The sequence below is a fragment of the Haliaeetus leucocephalus genome, unplaced genomic scaffold (assembly GCF_000737465.1).
Source record: "Haliaeetus leucocephalus isolate CR32 unplaced genomic scaffold, Haliaeetus_leucocephalus-4.0 Scaffold450, whole genome shotgun sequence".
NCBI lineage: Eukaryota > Metazoa > Chordata > Aves > Accipitriformes > Accipitridae > Haliaeetus > Haliaeetus leucocephalus.
The window spans coordinates 10,831,474-10,852,808 of record NW_010972886.1 but is presented as its reverse complement, the minus strand read 5'-3'; the positions used below and the strand labels follow the sequence as shown (position 1 = coordinate 10,852,808).

General features: G+C 41.6%; 1 protein-coding gene across 1 annotated transcript in view; it reads left to right on the top strand.

Annotated features, from left to right (window-relative positions):
• Positions 1–19: 19 nt before the first annotated feature.
• The window catches only part of PCSK2 (proprotein convertase subtilisin/kexin type 2), a 107,937-nt gene continuing 86,621 nt past the window's right edge, over positions 20–21,335 (top strand). Inside the window, exons 1-2 of the mRNA XM_010575053.1 lie at positions 20–196; positions 21,192–21,296. Of these exons, the coding sequence (XP_010573355.1) occupies positions 20–196; positions 21,192–21,296 (282 nt within the window). The remainder of the gene's footprint in view (positions 197–21,191; positions 21,297–21,335) is intronic.

Genomic DNA, 21,335 nt, shown 5'->3' with positions numbered 1-21,335 from the left:
TGGCGCGCAGTGCGGGGCCATGCCGGCGGGGCCGCCGCTGCTGCGGGGCGCCCTCCTCCTCCTCCTCCTCCTCTTCCTCGGCGCCCCGGCCCGGGGAGCCGTCTACACCAACCATTTCTTGGTGGAGCTGCGCGGCGGGGGCCAGGCGGAGGCCGAGCGGGTGGCGGCGGAGCACGGCTTCGGTAGGGTGCGGAAGGTAAGCCCCCGCGCAGGCTCGCGGCGATGGGGAGGTGCGCGGAGGCGATTGGTGGCAGTGCCGTGCCGTGCCCTGCCCTTCACGTTGGGCTGAGGGCATGCGGCGTCCGCCCGTGAGCATCCCGGCGGCGCGGGGGTGGCCCCCGGTAGGGTCCTGCCCGCGACTTACGTGGGGAGAAGGGACGGAGCGGGTCGCGTCCTGGCTGTCCCCGCGTTAATAACTCCCCTTTCCGAGGGGATTTTTAGGAGTAGCGGTGCCAAGAGCCGTTGCGAGTGCACTTCGGTAGTGGCCCAAAAGGGTGATTTTCTTGGACTGGAAAGCAGAGGAGTTTCCCACATGGCAGCTCGGTGCCTTTTGACTTGCTGTGTAAACATCCTCCAATTGAGCTCCCATCCTGCGAGCGCAGGAGCGGCTGGGGCCGCCCAGGGCTTCCTGTGCACGGCTGTAATTGAAACTGCTCGGAGCACTTAAAAAAAATAAAGCCGCATCTCTATGCAGAAGCTTGCACGCAATTTGAATGGAAGATTTCGTAGGGGTTTTGACACTCAAGTTTGTGAGGCTGGTGGCTTCTTAATATCCCTGTTATTCTCATTGAGAAACAGGATGCCTCCAGGCTGAAGAAGCTGCTTAATATTAAGCATGATAAGCAATCTGTGCTTGTCACTAATGAACGTAAGTTGGGAAACTTCCAAGTGCCATTGGAGGTTGTTTTCTATCCCGAGGTCCCAGGAAATCCGAGGTAGCCACAGTGGCAGGGAGTCTCTTCCTGGCTCCTGGGGAGCCTAGCTCCACTAGAAGTCTCTCCTGTTCAAATAATAATTAGACCACTAACTATTTCAGGGTACAGTCAGATCTAGGGTGAAGACAGGGAGAGGCTAGTAGTGTCCTGGTCAATACAATTCCTGACAGACAATGCCCAGGCAGCACTTGGCTTGGAGGAGTGTGGAGGGAAAAGCAAGCTGTGAGCATTGCTGCTGCTGCTTGTTTGGTTTTATTTTTTTCTTTCCCTGGTAGTTATGCAATGAGAGCCTGATTCTACTTCTAAGGAAATGAATGAGAATGGTACCCTGGCCTTGGATGGGTGAAGTGGCTTAAGACTTTGATTTAAAAAAAAAAAACCAAAAACATATGAAGTGAGACTCCCTCCCTCGGGCTGCCTTGTCTCAACTCCAGTGGGAACTCATTAGAGAAACGAGGTCAAGATCATTGTTGCTTTGACCACAGCCAACTCCTGCTGCTGCTAAGATGCTTTTGTTTTGGGCTCACAGCCTTGTCTTGATAGTGACAGAGCTGGGCTGCTGATGCCCTTGGGAAAGGATACATTATGGGGATTAGGTATTATTACATGAAATTTAGATGTGGCTCTTTGGTCAACAGTTTTTCCTTTTTATTCCTTTACTGTTTGTACTCCCTCCCTAGTATCCTGGGGATATCTGACAGATAAGCCGTTATGAGGAGGGCAGGGTACTTTTCTGCATAGCTGAATTTCTTATTACTTTTGTTAGATGCTTTCATATGATCCTGTGACCCACGTGAGGGAGAGAGTGGATTTTGTAGGATGAAGAAATGCGGCTTCAGGGCTGTTAGAATCCTCTCCCCTCCACCATGCCTTTCCCCAGGGTGCTTTGGGCACATTAGGAGACATACAGATTCTTCATGGAACTAAGTCTTGTAGCTCGTCTCAGCAGAGAGCTGGAGGAAAGTCCCCCAGGTGTGCGAGGGGAAACTACCTGCTTTCCAGCACATGCCACAGGGGGGGCTGTTCCCGTGGAGTCTCTAGGAATGAAGCCTAGCAGAGCTGTGGCGTGATGTGCGTGTGCTTGCAGGGGCTGGGGGGGCAGATGGTGGCGGTGGCTCCTGTACTGAGCACATTCTGTCCCAAGAGGTTTCTGGGTTACATCATCCCAGTCCCTGAAAAGCTAGAAAGCCTCCCACCCCTCCTCCACAAATGCACGAGGAAATAGCGCTCTACTATCTGCAAGACAGTAATTTTAGGGAATAGAGAAGTTTGTAGGGTTTGGTATTTAGCTGTCTATGTCGGAGGATAATCCATGAGAGGCTGATAGCAATCTCCGTTCTGCAGGGGAAATCTGTAACGGGGCTTGCGTGGCAATAGTCAGCTGTTAATAAAACTTGTGCCATCTACTCCAGTGTCTCTTCAGTATTGCTGAACTGAAGAGTCTCCTAATCTGTTTTGCTATCATCAGGCTTGTCTAGCATCTCTGCTTACAGTCTGCAGACTCAGCTTTCATGGCAATAACAACAGTGCAGAAAGTTGAACATGGCTCTGTGTGTGTATAGAAACAGAGCTGTTAGTGGTAAACTCTTGGGGGAAAGTACGATGTGTAGATAAGCTGTCTAATGAAACATTCAAAAAATACCAAAAAAACCCCCAAATTATACCACAAGGAGAAGTGATCTTTGCATAATTCAACCACACATACTGTTTGGATAATATAATGAGTTATTTACTTAAACCAAATCCAGTTACCTTTACCCATATTGGAGAAGAGCTGTTGTCTGGAAATAGTCACCTTTATTTCAACACAGGGACTTTTCCTAGTAGGACCACAAGGGTGTTCAGCTTTTTTCTGTGTGTGGATTTAAGACATATATGAGCATGATTTCTTTTATGTGTGCTATGTATCACGGATCTATCTTAACATGACTTTATGAGAGCTGATTTTTAAATTACATATTTTTAGTGCATGTTTTTTCGTAATAACAAACAATCTCTGAGCAAGTGCATATTATATTTACTGAACAGCAGATTTCTGAAGAAATACAAGAGAAAGTACTGCCTTGAGGATTAATGTTATGAACTGTGCAATGCACTTACTAATTGATTTCTTTGGCCATGCTTCCTACCATCATTCTGAAACCACTGCAAGACTTCAGGTGGGCTAAAATGTGTACTTTAAATTCAGTGCTTGATGATTTGATTAAGAAAGGCTTGATAGTTATGTAAACAGGTGCCTGTGTTTAGATCTAGGATCCTAACATGTTACAGAGTCTCAAAAACACTGGTCAATTTTTCTTTAACTTTCCCTGAATTAATCCCAAATACAGACCTCTTTGTAACTCCGATTGTGCTCTTTGACTTTTTTTTTTAACATTTGCAATTTTTCAATCCATTTGTACCTGCTAAAATTGATTCTATGTACTCCTGGTAAAAGAGAAACTGTGATAAAGCATATTCTTTTCTTAAAATGGTTAGCCTTACCACCTTCAAGCATTCAGGAGTCATGAGGATGCCCCCCTAATAGCTACATGTTAAATTGTGAGAACTGCAACAGGAACAGCTTTTCCCCCCCTGCCCCTTTATTTTATTTGCCTCCTGGCATGGTTGCCACCAGAATACGTATCTTAATGCAGGCTGAAAAAAGCTGCTTTCTAACCTTGCCTTGCAATTCTTAATTTATTTCGAACAAGGGGAGTTGGAAGAAGCATTTGGAAAGGTCTCCTAATTGGAGATCAGAGTTTAGACATCTCTTTCCATTTCATCAGCAACAATGAGACCGAGACAATCTACAAAATGCCATAGCTAAATATCCCACTTGTGGTAGCACTGAAGTGAAGGGTTTTAAACAGTTAGCATTCAGTGGCCTCAGCTTTTAAAATAAGAACCAAACATAGGTTTCAAAACATGGACAATTTTGTGTTCCACAAAGCTGGTCTGTTTTTTCCTTGATGTATCACCTGATCACCTCTCCCTCTAAATCTTGCAAAACCCAAGGTACCTCTTACAGCTGTGACTTTTCTGCTTCCCGTTTTTGCTTAGGAGGCTGCTGGTTGAGGACCAAGCTTTCTAGACCTGGCCAGGAATTTCTGGATGAAACGTTGGGAGCTTGGTTTTTTGGGTTTTTTTACATTGCATAAATATGGACTTATCAAAAGCAAAACTTAACATATAAAGAAGCCAGACTGCAGCAGCCCAGTTCTGCATCTAAGAGGCTGGGAGCCTGTGAGCTGGGACTTGATGTGGTGTCAAAGGCAGACCAGGAGGCAGAATAATGGGTTTGCAGCTTTGGGAGCTCTTTGCTGGGATCTTCTTTAGGGATCCTGAAAATTTCATCTTGGGGTCTATATGCTAAAGCCCTGAAAATCCCTTCCTGTGTAGATCAGCCCCTAAATCTGGAGAAGAGGTGTTTGCCTAGCTGGGTATTTAAGGTGTCAGGATATGCTTCTGCGTGGCCAGAATGCACTGTGGTAGACAGATGGGATTCTGTGCACGTAAAAAATGCTGGTTGTGGATGTGGGCCTGCATGTGTGTTCATAGATATGTGTTTATATACATACATATCTTTCTTGTTTCTTTTCCCCTCATACTTATGTAGGTAGCAAAGACAAAGGAAGAAAGGTGAATTCTTAGCCAGGCTCCTCGCAGAGCCTGTGTGCGCATATATATTAACCAGCCAATTTGTGCACATACGTGGTGGTCCATGCTTTGCAGATAAACAAGCCTGTGTTACCTGCACATGTGCTGCTAACCCAAGTGCTCATGGAAGTGTTAGTTCTGGCTAGCTGAAGGCAGCATGGAGGGTGCAGACGTGCTTCAGTGTGGAAACAGATGCTGAAGCAGTGGAGCACCCCATGCAAAGCAGAAGAAGAGAGCCAGGGTCTCCCTGCATGGACCCACTGGAGTTCAAGGACTTGAGATCAAGCCTCAGGCTGCAGTGTTTCCATGCACTAATACATGTTTAATAATTAATTAGCTTTATGTTTTGTGCTGGCCTAGAGGAAAGGATGTTTGTTTGCAAAAGTAATCCTTTATTATGGAAATAGAAAAACCTCTTAGAAACGGAAGGTACAATGTAAGTTTTTTGAGGAAACCAAGAGCTTTAATTTTCTAGATTTCACTCTTGCAATTTTGTATTACTAAGATAAGAAAAAGTAAATTCCATGCAAATGCTAATTGTGCAACTACTGAGATTTCAATAGGTCATCTCACCACAACAAGCAAATGCTTCAGTTTCCAAGAGATAGTCTGAGCTGATGTGTTTAAATTGAGGGGAGGAAGCAATTAAGTAGCAGGAAGAGTTTGATCCTGCTGTGGGAAGGTGCACTGCTGGGTGGTGATGGAGAGCTCCCTTTTCCAGAAAAGCACTGGAAGAAAGTAACTGGGGAGACACAGGGAGAGCAGCCATCTGCGTTTAGCAGGACCTCTGTGCAGGTGGAATCCAGGTGTACCACTGGGCACATACTAGGAAGTCCCATTTGCTCCTATTTACTCTCAAGAGAAATGTTAGTGGAATTTAATAAGAGTTTTGCTGTGCTGGGAGAGCGTTTGCCTCAGATTTTTTTTTTCAAAATGATGCTTTTTTTGGTTTGGTTTTTTTTTTTATTTTGCATTCTGCCTTGGATGCAGAAGTAGCCTCAGGAGCAAATGCTATAACTGGCTAACTCAAACAAAAAAATCTGTTACTTAAATGTACTTGCTTATGCATGTGAAAGCTGTAAACTATGAACAAGAAGAATAATGTAAACCACAGGCTCAAGTACCTCCCTAATCCAGTTTCTGTAGAGCTGCTTCTCTACCAGAGATTCAAACTGACTGCTTGTTGGTGGTGAGTGTTCTGTTTGAGGTATAAAATAATTACCATGTCAGATTTTCATAGCATTTATTATTTGAATGTAAAACAAGAAGGTCAGACTCCCCTACTATAAATCTCTGCTGTAATTGCTCTATTACTGTTTTGAATACATCATGTAGTTCTGTTTCTTGACAAAACATGCACATTAAACCTTACCTTTACAGATAAGTTTTGTTTGCTGAGCTACAGCTCAATAAACACAAAGATACAAAATTCTAGCTATTTATAAAGATGCCTGCATTTATAATTATGTTTATTCCATATTGCTTGAACTTATTGGCGAAATTGAACATGTCATAGAGACCCAGGAAATGTGCTGCGAGTAAATCTTTTTTCACTTGTTTTTTTGATGCTGCAGCCCAGCTGGGGATGTGCAGTTATTTGTTTTCATTTAAATTATATTTAGTTTGCTGGTGTGAAGGAGAAAAGTAGAAAACATACAAAGAAGCATTTGCAGGATGCTGTGATCCCAGCACATCAGAACTGAACATGGTGTGTACTAGCCTATCTCCTGCAGTCTAGCCCTGAGTACCTGCCTGATGAAAGCTTGTTGCGGTGTGGTGTGAAGCTACCAGGGACAGCTTTCCGCTCCAAGAAGTAGTTCCAGGTCTGAGGGGCTTAAGCAGCTGAGGAGCATCAGTGCTCAAAGCATGGATGCTGGTGGGTGCCGCTTGCTCCTTTCTCCACCTTGCCAAAACTAGTGGAGTGGGAACAGCTCACACAGGCTCCTCTCTGCCAGAGGCTGCCAGCACACCACCAGCCTAGACTGGAGCCAGCCTCCCTGGCCAGATGTTTTAGGATGGCATGACACCACGGAAACCAGAAGTGGCCCCCTGCTCCAGAGAGTACTTGAGAGGTGGGGGAACCACCAGCAGAGCAGCCACAAGTTCTTTGTTGACATTTCGTGGCAGGAAACCACTTGTGGCCCTGTACCATGTCTCCTAACCCTGGTGATGCTCCTTTTCCTACTCTTCTGAAATCCCTTCAAAGTATTGCATGTAGTGACTTCAGCTCCCCAGGTTATTTCTCTCCTTTGTACGCCTCCATGTAGAAGAATCATGATGGTATGTGGAGATTTCTGTGCCATGCAAATGAGGTTCAGGATTTATGCCAGGAGAGGCAGGATTAATGTATAGGAAGCAGATCTCTGGCTTTGTTTCCTTCACTTCAAGTCTGGCAGTTCCTTAGCTATTTCAGACCTGCGCTATGGAATTTATAGTCAAAGGTGTTATTTTAATATCAGCACTAGGTAAACAAAGTTCATTAGTATGGTATCACCATCCTGCTGTCAGTCTGGGATCTCCTTCTGCCCAGATAGCTTTCTTGTAGATGACTTTCAGGCTATTTCTGGACTCCGCAACATACGGATAGATTAATTGCCTGTATGTGTTTGAACTTTGGGATCCCATATGTTGTGGTTCTGTCTGTGGCCCTATTTGAAGCTCTCATTCCTCTGAGTATGTTTTCCGTGTGTTGAGAGCAGTCTGAGAGCCATTTCTAAGAGCCAGTATGGGTATCTGTTGCTATTACCTGGAGCAAAGTTGAATTTGTCCCCAGACCTGAGGTTGCAGAGCTGTGTAGCAAAAGGATAACTGTTTTCGTAACAGTACCTTGTCTTGAAGACTTGGGTTTTGGTATCAGGCCAGATGGACAGATCCTATTGCTGTGCCTACAACCAGACCCAGATGGTTTAGGTTACTACGAATGAGGTAGAACATTTTGTTTCTAGCTTGGGAATCAAATCCAGATCAAAACTCTAGACCAAAATAAATTGTCAATTCACTCCCAGCTCAAAAGCTTCCATTTGAGAACCTGTGGCATCCTTGGCATTTATTAGCAGGCAAATGGTGCCAGAGACTTACTGTGCCGCTAGGCTTGGCTCCTTCAGAAAGGCACTGAGGTGCATTGTGGGGTGCTTGAATTTGTTATCTTTTAGAAGAATCAGCCTTTGTGTGAAGGTGGAAGATAGCCTTCTATCCTTCTCAGAAAATATGACAGGTGACAAGATGTAACACCCTATCCACTCTTAGAAAACTTTTACTGCTATAACTGTACCGTTGTAGTTAAAATGGGAAAACAAACCCAATTGCAGTGCTGTTACTATCAGTGTAGGAGTGCTAACATCTTTAACTCATTCCACATCAGAACAGTATTAGTAGAAATTTTGCTTAAACTAGAGCTTTTACCAGTAAGACCACGCTGATCTAAAAAAAAAACCAACAAACAAAACCAAACCAACAACAAAAGGGGGGGGCGGGGAAGCATCAGACTTCCTGGAATAGTTATACTGGTAATACTTTATAGTGTAGCTAAGGAGAAGTTTGCATGGGACCCTTTCCCTCATCCATCTATGGAATTATTCCAATTAAAATTAATCCATGCAACTCAAGTTTCAAATGCTTGTAGTAAAGTACTTACAAAGTAGTTGCTGAAATATATGTAGAATTTATTTGTTAGATAGTTTCAATTAAAGTCCTGAGAAACGTCAGTGCTCATGGAAAAATGCCATGAGCTGGAAATCAAGCCAAAATGCTGAAATGAATGATAAATTCTGCCAGCTCTTATTAAAATACTATGCCTGGGAAACTCTCCTGTGCAGGTCCATAGCATGGGTAGCTAGTTTCTGCGAGAGCTGTAGTAACAAGTTCAGTGCCATGGATCTAAAATTTACCTTTGTCCTGTAATGCTATCCTTGTTGTCAGAAACCCTGTTCTTTTTTAAGTTTTTCTTTCAACTTTTTCAAATAATTAAATGGGTCAGGTCTCTACAGGGTGCTGGCTGCATAGCAGTTATAAATACTGCAGTGAGCAGCCCAGAGCTTCCATCCATCACTGGCCTCTGGTGGGAGGAAGCCGAACTGCTCGACAATTTGTCAAAGACAGGATTTCTCTAAGTAACCTGAAGCGGTCTGGTGTGTTGCTCTTGTTGTAAATCAAGGCGAGCTCTACATTTAACTCTCAAGTTCATTGAAAAAGCTAACCCTATAACTACTGAAATGGAGATTTAATTTCTGCTCAGTGGTCCCGGGCCATGCTTTGGGACAGAGAGCGCTGTCTGAGAGAGAGCTGAATTCAGTGTTGTGTTGTGTGAAATTCTGCATGGCCGCCACACACAGTTTATCAGCCAGCATGAAATCCGATTTGGTGATTGGTTTATGACAGTAGCTCAGCAGTCTAACTTGACTGAACATTGGCTGTGTTCAGCAAGTAGCAGGAGCTTGGACCTAAAAAGGGAAACTACGAGCTAGCCCAGTCTTACCATTTATACAGTGGGATTATAAACAAATAAATTAGGTAATGATAGCTCTAGTTTGCTCACTCAAGGAATGAACTGGGATGTAATGTTCTTTGTCATGTATTATCTACCTTCTCAAACAAAACTTTTGTGTAAATGTTACATTCTTAACTTCTTTGTCCACAGAAAGCAAATGGAAAGAACGACCTCAGTGTTTACATCAAACCAGTTGGCAAGTGTGTCCCCGATACTCATGACTGAACTAGATTGTTTGCTTACCTGATGAGTAAAACGGTAGTATGTCAGAGCTGCTTTCTCCTGGAGTATACAACCAAAATGTGAAAACCTGAAACCCAGCAAATATGTATTTAATTATTAAGTAGAGAAACTGGTACTGATATATCAAACTAGAGCCAAACAGGTGAATCTCTTTCTTCTATGGGTAGTAAAAGAGGCGGGATATAGCCTCCCTTCTCCTGATGACAGAGGATCCTCCTTTCTGCCTACTCATTCTTTCTGAAACCCCAGTGAAACGAAGGAGCATGATTCTGAGTGGGTGAGCACTGTCTTTGCCACCAGCTGTGCAACACTGAGTGCAGCAGAAGCTTCTGTTTAAGGTTTTTAGCTGCAGCCAAGATATGGTGAATTAGCTATAACCGTGACTGGTGGATTCTCATCTGTCCCCCAGGGACCTTATGCTTACCTGTGTCAATTAATTTTAGAACTGTGTTTCAACTGAATTTAGTGATTTAGAAGTTACTCTGAACAAGTTGTAAAGTGGAACTGTCAATTCTGAATTTGCGTGAGGTAGTATCAAAAATCATAACTGGAACACATTTGCAGTTTTGGAGAAGTTGGTTGGTAATGTTGGTGGAATGATGGTTGTGGATCAGGACATCATCTGAAGTTTGGTCTTCACGCCATTTCCATCTGTTGATTTTACATTACTGTTTAAACCCCAAAACTTGACGGGCAAATGTACTTTTCTTCTCTTAACTGTAAAACCATTCCATTTCTTCTACAACTTAGATATAGTTCAGAATAAAACCCAGACAGAACAGCAAGTGGAATTTTTTCTTCTTTCTTCTGATGGGGATTAAAGCATTCAATTTCATTCTGTAAAATCCCTTTTTTCCCCTTCTAACTGAACATATTTTATTCATGTTAAATACATTGTACTTTGGTAGGGAAACCAGTATTCCAGGCTCTAAAGGCTGAAACATGCTGAGTGATTAATTAAAAACCTTCATTTGCCTTGCTTGACAGATGTAATAAAAGCAAGATAACATATCAGCACACACTGGATTGGCCACAATTTCTGCCAGCAATAAACTTCTGCCATTTATTACTTGGTAGTAACAAACAGTAAAGACTTATTTCACAGCTGCCTGAAAGGTCAATGAGGTAGACCCTGGGAGGAAGGGGAAGAGGTGGTGGTGCTATTTTCTTTCCTTTCTCATCATTATTGCTAACATTGAGGCAGATTTGGGTCATCCTTTTTCTTCCATCTAATATGGAGCTCTTGAACCCACTCAGAGTAGTTAGTCTCTGTTGTGAAGTGACACTCATGCTGTTGTGTACTGGAGCCAAGAGGAGCTCTCTCCCATTCATGATGGTGTAAGTAATGGCAGAATTTGCCTAATAGTGGGGATTAAAGTCCATGACCTTCTCTTAGCAGTCAAGCAACTTTACAAAAATAAGTAAAACAGCAGTGTCCCAATCTCTTTTCCTTCACTGAAAATGTTTTTCTTAAAGCTTTCTTGCCCTGCTCATCTCAAGCCTACTATCTTAAGTTAAAAAAAAAAAATGGGGGGGGGCAACAGTGTGCCCCCCTGTACATTAATGTCACAGTTATGTTTCTAATTGTTACCCATCAGCTTCTCTTCCATAAAGCACATATTTTTTCTGGGAATTGACTGCTTCTCTTGGAACTGGAAGACTTGTTCAGTGTGGTCTAATAACAGAAACATCCCTGTGAAGCACTTTCTGTCAATTGGCTATTGCTTGGCAGCCTAGCATTAAACAGACATGGAGAAAAAAGGAAAGAATAAAGGTTTTGAATAGAAAGAGAGCTACAGATCTTCCTTAAGTGTTGGTAGCATCTTTGCATTAGTGCCATTCACCTTTTCTGTGCTTTCTTGAGTAGCTCTTGTCAGTAACCAACTAATTTTGGTCTGAGCTGCTTTTGTAACACTACTTCATTAGAGCTTGAGTTCATGACGTTGCTTTTAGGCGCTACATTAGCTGAACACTTGCACACATGTTTATGTCCTACACACTTTGCTACATGGACGTAGATTTTAAAAATAATGCTGAAGTGCTCTGCTGAAATGTCAATGAGTAGCCATGTCTTGCCCCCTCTCCAACCTTGAAATATAAGGACCAGTAATTTGTGGCTGGGGCACACTACATCTTAATGCTGTTTTAAAAATAGCAAACTTTATCTCATGGCTTTTATCTCAGTGTTTTTAAAGATGATGTGACACCAGGTTCCTGTGTGACAATAGTAGTCAACCTGTTTGGTTATGTGCTTAAAAGGAGAGATGGGTTGTAGATCAGGAGTGAGGCAAAGCAGCCTTTGTTAGCAGCGCTAGTTGCTGTTGGCAGTATTGATCCAGCTCAGTTAGAAATATACCAAGGTCACTTAAATTTGCAGACTCTAACTAAATCAAGCTATTTCTTATAATATGAGTTTTCCCTAAGGCAGATGTACTGATATGAAGATGAGATTTCCATCATGTATTATTTAAACATATTAAAAAATTTATCAAATATTTGTTGCTAAAGCGGTAGGTACCTGATTGCATACATATGTATATGTGTAGATACACCCATTAATATGTGTTTACAGTGGCACTTGGCATTTCATAGTTATAGTTTCATAGCACAGTCTATAGTGCTATGCAAACATTAATTAAATGAATCCCATCAATAAATAAAATAAGTGAACAAGTACTTATTAGACTATGCCATTTTACATGCAAGGCAACTGAAACAAGAATATAACAGCTGTAACTGCCTGAGGTTCTCCTCATATTAGGAGGCACTGGGGTTACCCAGCATCTCTGAAGAACAGACTCTCAGATCATTGGCCAGGGCTAAGCTGCAAATATTATTTAGGATACAGTGAAACTCATGTCCTGTGAGTTTTAGTCGTGGGTCTGTCCTACAGCAGGGAGGGAAGGAGCAAATTAAATGGTCCTGGATAGAATGATCTTGGCAAGAAGATTATTTGAGGTGTGAAAACTTTCACAGAGTATTATCATCTTGGGAGATGCTTTGAAAACACGGAAGAATGTTGAAAGAGTGGCAGGATACCCAGAGGAGCCCCATTGTTCCAAGCAGGAGACAGGCACTTACAGCAAAAGTTCTGTTCACCTTTAGTAATAAAATGTAGAACTAGCAAAACCACTTTTGGGGTACCATCCTTTTTTCCCCTGTATTCTTAAATCATTGACTGTCACAGGCTAAATGAACTACAGTGGATTAACTGAGTCAAGTACTGACCATCTTTCTGGCTGTGATGTCATTTACACTGCACAGTTGAGAAGCAATTCCTTAAAGTCGCTACTAACATGAGCAAGTTAGGAAAGTTAGGTCGAGGGGCAAGTACCCCTAAAGAATGTCTGGAGTCTAATTTCTGTTTGTCTTCTCCTGGTTTTTGGGAGGCTTTGGGGGTTTTCTTAGTTGTGTTTGGTTTGGTTTTTTAAAAAGAATGGGTAGAATTCTCCAAAACTGTGGAAAAAATTCATTTTGTGCTACTGATACCTGTTTTAAGAAAATTTAATTGATTCAACTTCTGATGGAATTGTATTTACTTTATTATTCTGAATGATGTGTATGTTTATCTGTTGTGTATGGTTGTTATGGAGCTGTGTACCTGAATGATTAGAGGGGGCTGTCTCATTTTCCCTGTAGCCATTTGTTGCTGCTAAAAATGACAACATGACTGTTAGATGTTCACAGTGACTTTTCTGGGTGCTGAGCTCCGGGATTACTCAGGGCTTGGCTGAGGTGCTCTTCTTGCAGGATCCTCCACATCTATGTAAGAGGAGATAATGATGATTGCTAAGCCTTCACTTCAGGCTGTCAGCCAAACAGTAACAATCACCTATTCCAGGTAAGGACGATCTGGATAAATCCAGACAGTCCAATGCGAGTGCTCGTGTATAAGCAAGAACATTATCCTCTTCTTCAGATCTGGAAAGTATCCTGCTTTCAGCAGTGCATGTAGTAGAATTGATAATGGGTTTTATGATTACTGGGGAGTAACAGATGAAACTCTCTAAAATGCACAGATCCATTCACATAAACTAGAATAACTTTTAAAAGCCTCAAATGGCTTCTCCAATTCACCGATAAAACTATCAGCAAGTCCACGGTCTTGTCACTGATCACTTACATGACTGTTACCTGCTTGCCCTTCAGTGACAAACTTAACAGCGATATAAATACAGTAAAACATTAAACCTGTATGATTCATTCAGTTGCAAATCAAATTCCAAATATTGCAAACTTGAAACCAAACCAATGGAGCAATGTTTTGTAAGCGCTTGGAACCACTATATGTGATAACGTAAGAACAAAACTGATGAGAAAATGAGAACTAGACATTTAACATCAGAATTGATCTACCTGAGTGTGGACAGCGGTGCTCCTCTTACAGTCTTTGGCATGAAAGAGGTGCTCCTGGGGCTCAGCTCTGCTCATTTTAAGATGGCCACCTAAAACAAATTAGATGAATCATGCTCTGGAAGTGCCTCCTTTTTCTTCCATGAATTGTATGGGGAGCTCAAATGAATTCCACATGGACAGACTGGACATGCAAGCGTAACAGCAGTCCACAACTGGTTCCATTTCTTCCATTTACTTCCCTTTATTTACTAAACCCCTCATATCCATCTGCTGGGAAGACTGTTTAACCTTGTGGTTGCTGCATGCAGGAGGGACTAGACAAAAGGCTTTGTTTTATCCTTTTGGATAAAATAAAATCCAAAGGTATATATTCTGCAAAGTCTTTGGAAATCACATTTGACTTTACACTGTTTCTAGGGGAAAAGACACATCACTGTGGAGGTGAGGGAACCTTTCAGAAAACATTGGAAACTACTTCTGCTAGCTTGAGAAAGACTTAATAGAACTTTTTAAGAAAGGTTGCCATGTTCTTACAGGATAACCAATACCCTACATAACAATAACAGATAGCCTTGTTACCATGTGTATTACGATATTTCCATTGACTTCTGGATCTCTCAATCAAGTAGTCACAATCCTTTCTTATTACCACCACCTGTTGCTGATTCCCTTATGAGGTGGTGGGATATGTATATGAAACAGAGCTGAAAACATATGTAAGTATCTAAGTCAGGCATTTCTGAATTATTTTGTAGGAGAAATATACTGTGTGTTAATCAGTTGATTTCACAATAATCATGTTCTGATGATGTTTTAATATGAGATTTATATTTTGGGAGTGTTAAAGCTATGGCTAACACCTCCACCTGCCAGATTTGCCAAGATAAGCAGATTAGGCTTTGGTGGAGGCAGCTAAATAAGACACAGGTGCAATGAGAAACAAGCCAGGAAGACTGACTCATAACACTGAGACCTGGACCTGGCTGTGCCAGTCTTCAGGGCTGTTTGGAGCTTGTGTGGATCCTTACGCTGAGTCTTCAGAGTAATTGTAGCACGCTAATGAGAAAGCGTGAAATCCTTGCTTGGGGCTGTGGGGACACAGTGGACTGGATTTCATGTTGGGTAAGCTCTGGCACAGCTTTAGTTCTCTGTGCTATTTCACATTTCTCCACCAACGTTTGAATTAATCCTTTCTTGTTTGTGCTTTGTTCTGTGTTATTTCAATGCTTGGGGCTGCCTGTGTTTCTAGCTGGCTCTACTCTTACATGGCCCTTGTCGCTATAGTGAGTGAGTGCCTTTGACTGCAGACTTGGCTCCCATCTCTGTATTTAAAAGTAAAATGATTTCTAATGCTAATTGGGGTGAGGGAAAATGAGAGAAAGAGAGTTTAAAAATTCATATTGAATATTTATAAGCATCCTCAGTGCATTTGGTGAAACTGGGATGAAAAGGTTTCTAAAAGGTTTCTAATTTCTGCTGGGAGGCACTTTGTTGTGCTTCAGCTATAATGGCAACTGAAGGAGTGAGGCCTGTGGGGCCCATGAAGGCTCCAAATACATTTGCTTGTGCCAGCTTTAGGTCATATTTTCCGTTGGTGTAATTACTGAGCAGTAATGGGATGAAAGAGCTCACCTGTGCAGATTTATGGCCCCTTTTAAAATCAGGAGCTGTGCTTGGGCTCTGTGGGGGAGAGGTGTTTTGTGTTATACTTTAAAAAAAAATAAAATCCTTTTCTTAATTTGGGGGATGGGTATTGTTTTTTTCCTTGGAGCAGACAAAGGGTTTCTTTAGCACCAGTGTTTGCACCGTCGCATGGCTGGCCATGTATTCATACTAACAAGGAGCCCTGAGGAGGGTCTTTGTCAGCCTGGCTGGATGAGGGCTTTCTGTGAATCTCGTTCACTGATGGATCCATTTATGCTGATTTTTGTGACAATCAAAGACGACGACCCTGGCATAACTTTTTATAAATCATCTTTTGCTTGTATTTTTAAATGATTTTGCTCAAAAGAAAGTTGTTATGGACTGTTGTCTCAACTGTAACTCGTGAAAAAAACGTTAACAATAGATTCAAGTAAGTTGGTTTTAGAATATTACAGTATTGGGGAGAAATCAATGGAAATTATGCACAAAAGCTAGCAGTGTACTGTAGGGATGCTGCATTACATGATACAGCATGAAAGGTGGCATGGGAAGACTGGGCAGAGATCAGTCCTGTTAAAATAGGATGGGGCAATCCAATCTGTTCTTAAGCTTTCTATGGACACCATAATTTGCTTGTGAGATGTATGTAGATAGACCCCTGAAGCGACTCAGTAAAATTTAATGTTGAAGATGAGTCAGTAAAACCTAAGCCTGGGAACCAAGGTTCCTCTTTATTTTTGTGTTGCATTTGTCACCTCTTAAAACTAGTGACAGGCTGTGAATGCTGGACCTCTCACTAAGAGGCAGGTAAAGTACTGATGCCACTGGCAGCTTTATTCAACTGTTCAAAAATTTATGTTTTAGCATTTTTTGCTGCTTTGTAATACCTTTGCTACAGATAGGCTTTTCTCGTCACGATGCTGATGCTTTTACGGTTGTTTTCAATGTTAGCTCTGCCCAAGGTGGCCCCAGTGCTGCTGTTTTAGAATGAGGAACACTGTCTGAATGTAGGCTTTCTGTGGCTTCTTTTCTTTAAACCCTGCACCATTTTGCACCTGATACTGATGTCCTTTTGTCATGGTTTAACCCCAGCCAGCAACTAAGCACCATGCAATGACTCATTCGCTCCCCCCCACCCAGTGGGATGGGGGAGAGAATCAGAAGGAAAAAAGGTAAAACTCATGGGTTGAGATAAGAACAGAAAGGAAGAAACTAATAATGATAATAACAACAATAATAAAATGACAATAATAACAAAAGGATTGGAATATACAAAACAAGGGATGCACAATGCAATTGCTCACCACTTGCCAACAGATGCCCAGTTAGTTCCTGAGCAGCGATCCCCCCCGGCCAACTCCCCCCAGTTTATGTACTGGACATGATGTCATATGATATGGAATACCCCTTTGGCCAGTTTGGGTCAGCTGCTCTGGCTGTGTCCCCTTCCAGCTTCTCATGCCTCTCCAGCCTTCTTGCTGGCTGGGAACGAGAAGCTGAAAAGTCTTTGACTTAGTCTAAACACTACTTAGCAACAGCTGAAAACATCGGTGTGTTATCAACATCCTTCTCATACTGAATCCAAGACACAGCACTATACCAGCTACTAGAAAGAAAATTAACTCTATCCTAGCCAAAACCAGGACACCTTTGCTTTCAGACAGGCAAAACTACATCTGGTGCCACCATGGATATTGTCCAAGGCAAGACCAAAAAAGGACGGTTTGATTTTCTCTGTCAAGTAGACAAAATGGGATGGGACCCATCAGCTCTGAGGGAGCCATGTGTACTGCCCTATCCTAGATCAGGTGCCTGTGAGGAACAGGCTACCTTATACCTGATTTTTCCTTCTTGGAGCAGATCAGTAGTTGAGGGCTCAGCAGTGGACTGTCTTTTTTTCCTCTTTCTCCCTTTCAATACTGGGGAGTGACCACACAGAAGCAATGCATGGCAGGGGAGAATTACAGCTGCCTGCTTACAGCCCTTCTTCCTGGGAGTGGCATCCAGGGCAGAACAGAGTAAATTTCTTGCTCTCTTTTCTTTCTGGGGAAAGATTGTCAGCTGTGAGGAGGAGAGTGCAGAAAGGCTGGGAACCTTGAATTTAACTCACTTATTTCAATAATGATTATACCTGCACTTCTGTGGTGGAGCAGTAGTCTGAGAACAGCCAAGATAGCTCAGAGGTACTGGTGCTAAAAGTGTGCATGATATAAAGCGTTTCCTGCTTCCTTCCATACCGAACGATACATCCTAGCTATTTTGATTTCTAGAGAAGCTTCTTCCATTTCCTTTCCTCCATTCAGCTGGACACTGAATTTTTAAAAGTTATTTTCTGGTCCACATCCTTTTCAGGAAGGAAGTTAAACAGGATTTCACCTTTAGTATTGTTAATAACCACAAGGAGGTTGCAAATCTGAAGAAAAGGAGGAGGCAGGTGGATATATAAGGTGTTGCTCTACTTGCTGTGTTGTATTTGTGATTCTGGTTTTGCTTGTATGTATTTTTCCCCAGTAATTTTATAAAAATATTGCAAGTAACAAAGTGCCTGTAATTCCTGAGATTCTCAGAGTCCTACTTTGTATTGGACCATATTTATACATCAAGGCAATAGTAGACCCTTTCCTAACTCTAAATAATCCTCCTCACTTGAATATTCAAGTGCTTTTCAGTAATTAGTTTTGTTACATAATTGCTAATTTTTCTCGATCTTGCAGGAAGCTTTGCTTCGATCTTGCAGGAAGAACCTGAGCCACCAGGTTGAGGGAATTATTTCTCCGTGTTACATGCAGAGCCTGCTGCTGCTGAAATAGGAATTTTACTCAAATACGATTCCAGCTTTACAACGAGAATATTACAGAGCAGTACAAGAGCCCTTCTGTTTTCATTTCACTTCATTACATGCACTGTTCATTTTGCTATTTGCTGTTTTTCTCTAGCTCCAAATCAGTAGACCTCCTGGAGAAGCTAATAGCAGGAATGTAAACCCTGCTGGGAGCTACCTGTGTCCTGCCGTTTGGTTGCTGCAGAGGAGTTACTGACTCAGTAGCAGGAGTTCATCAAAACCAGAGCACTTCAGTGGTTGCTTGTGGTATTCATAGATCTCAATGCAAAATCCTCATCAAAGCGTGCAACATTTTAGGCCCTTTGCTGGCGTCTGACTTCTCCTGTCTGTGCATTCATTAATTTTAAGGATTTACTGAAGAGTTTAGAATCTTCCTGTAAATTGCTTGGTTTCTGCTATTAATTATTCACAATCCATGATGTTTGACGATGTCATATTTGATGTATTGCCTCACTTAGCTGCCTTCCTCTCTGTCCCCCTGCCGAGTTTCATTGAACAAGTGTGGAAACCATACGAACTGTAAAATATCCGAGCTCCTCAAAGATTACTGGGATATCTGTGGAAGGAGTGGAATAGTCTCAGTCAAACTTATTAATTATTTTGTCCATAAATCTGATCATTGTTGTACTAACTGTAATGGCTTTTGCTTATGGTCAGGCTTTAAAAGTTCACTATATAATATATTGCTTCATTCTAAGTGGCACTAGAAACTAACCCTACACAGAAAATGAACAGTGAATACATGTTACATATTTCCAGATAACTTCAAAATTGCTGAGAATCTTCCTTAATGGAAGAACATCAAGATAAATATTTGACTGGAATGGATTTGAATGCTTGATACTGACATAAAAAGAAGGAAAACAGCCTGATTTCACTGAGAGAATTAGAGGGGTAATTGGACCACAGCTTGCGATGGATGGTAATGGTTAACATGGCGAGATGGATTTCAAGCTGTAACTGATATGACTATTTAGATTTTTTTTTTTTCCCTGCATATTTTTGAGGCATAGAGTAATGTATCTGACATGGGGGAAGGGCTGTTTCTTGGACAGTCAGATCTATTGCCAAACTCTGGATTGTGGAAATACCCGATTACCTAGTTGGTAAAGATGTCAGGTATAGGCTTTTTTTAAGCATAAATCTGCTGTTTAGAAAATGACCTAAACCCAGACAGAATTTGAGCCTCAAGAGCTGCAGCTCTGAGGATGAATATGAAGCATAGAAGACTCCTGTGGCCACTGTCATGAGCTTTCATAGCCTTATTTCTCCTTCTGCCTGAGCTGTTGTATTCTTCACATGGGTATGGAGCTGATGCAAAACATTCTGATTATTTGACCATAAAAGCTCTCCAGTCAGCCCTGCAAATCAGCTCCAAGGAACCATAATGATTTTGATGAAATCTCCGTAACCTTTTATATACACTTAAGAAGAGGTCTCTTTATCAGAACAGAATGCTTTTTTTTTAAGTTACTTTGCATTTATTCATTATATATCATACACAATGGAATTTAAAAAATGAAAATGAAATGCCTTGATTTCATTGATATTAAATGTTTCAATTACATAAAAAAGGACTTTATGAGGTTTTATTTTTTTTTCTACATACTCGTTTTTGGAATGTGACCAAATTTGAAACTTTCAGAGTTCACTGTGAATCTTCCATTTCCACACTGTTCCACATGTATGCCAAAATATATTTGTAGAACTCCACCAGATATAGTGATAGATTTAATGAAACAGGAGATAATTTCATAGAAGAAAAATTATATTTGTGAACTGTATATACCTGTATACAGGAAAAGAATCTGTTTTACGGCAGCAAGATGCTGCTACCCTTATTCAGCCCAGGTTTTCACAATGAATATTCTGTCTAGATGTCTGTGTCAGTTTTTCAGTAAAGAACTTTGAGCTCCTGCTAAGAGGTTTACGTTATCATGTAGTATGGATAATAAAAAGGAGAGGAATGGCACTGTCACGGCTGTTCTGGAATATCTCTTTTAAGTAGTTACTTTACATGCAGGGTAGTCTAACCTTAAGTTGAAATGTTCACAGCATTAACGTATAACTTCCCAACAACAGCCCATTTTTTTTCAACTTTTACAAAGAGAAGCTTAGTTTAAAAATATGCAGTTACTTGCTTGGCTTTAAACTTTCAACCAGAATCTCCCTGTTAAGTTGGAATGGGGAAAAAGCTGTAGAATTTGAGATGCAAATGGAACTTGCTAATTGACTGCTGGACATGGGATGCTGTTCTCCTAACACCATGTCTTCTAGCCTTCTCAAAGCTAAATGTCTACTAGCCTTCTAGTCACTCTTTGGCAATCCTGCAGAGAGAGATGCATTTAATAACAGACACATGTTTCCGCACCTGCCTTGGGTGGGGCTGGAAAGCCTTCAGGAGGTGTTCTCTTGCTGCCTAAATGTCTTAGTAAAGCTGTACAAGACTGTTCCCACCTGGACACTGTGAGCTGACTGTTTTCTTAATATTCTTCGTATGTTCCATTTGCTGGTGTTCAGAAGAAATGCCAAATATATTTTTTGGAGCGTGGAAATCACTCTGCTTTCTGCCTTACTGCTTATTGCATCAGCTCAGGTGCGTTATAATGGCTCAGAAAAGCACTTGTGTTAACACCTTATTGCTGAAGGATGGGATGGTTTGTGGTAGTTTCAGATAATTTGCAGTTCATTTTGTTCTTTTATTATGGCTTTTTCAGGAAGTAGGAAATAGTCCTGATGTGGTTTGGGAAGCCCTTCAGAAATATTGGCACTGTTCACCTTAAACATAAGGTGAAAATAGTACCAAGTGTATACAAGTGATGTTATGCATTGTAAACCCGTAGCAAATAACTTTAATGCTGCTGGGCACACTTTTCAAAAGTAACTTAGAAGTGACATTCTCAAGAGTGATTTGGGCCCTTTGGCGTAGCTCTTAACAAGTTGTGTTGTGGATTCCTGAGTCACTTCACAGGTGAAAATTTTCCATGTCATCCTTATTAGCAGCCAGTAGCTCCATGATGTTTTTTTCTTTCTCTCTCTTCCCCAGCTCCCTTTTTTAGATACTGGATACTTCTTTTATCACAATGGCATTGCCAAGGCCAGGAGAAGACGTAGTCTTCAACACAAGCTTCACTTGGAAAAGGATTCCAGGGTAAGTGTTTCATCATTATGTGTACCTACCATTTTCTTT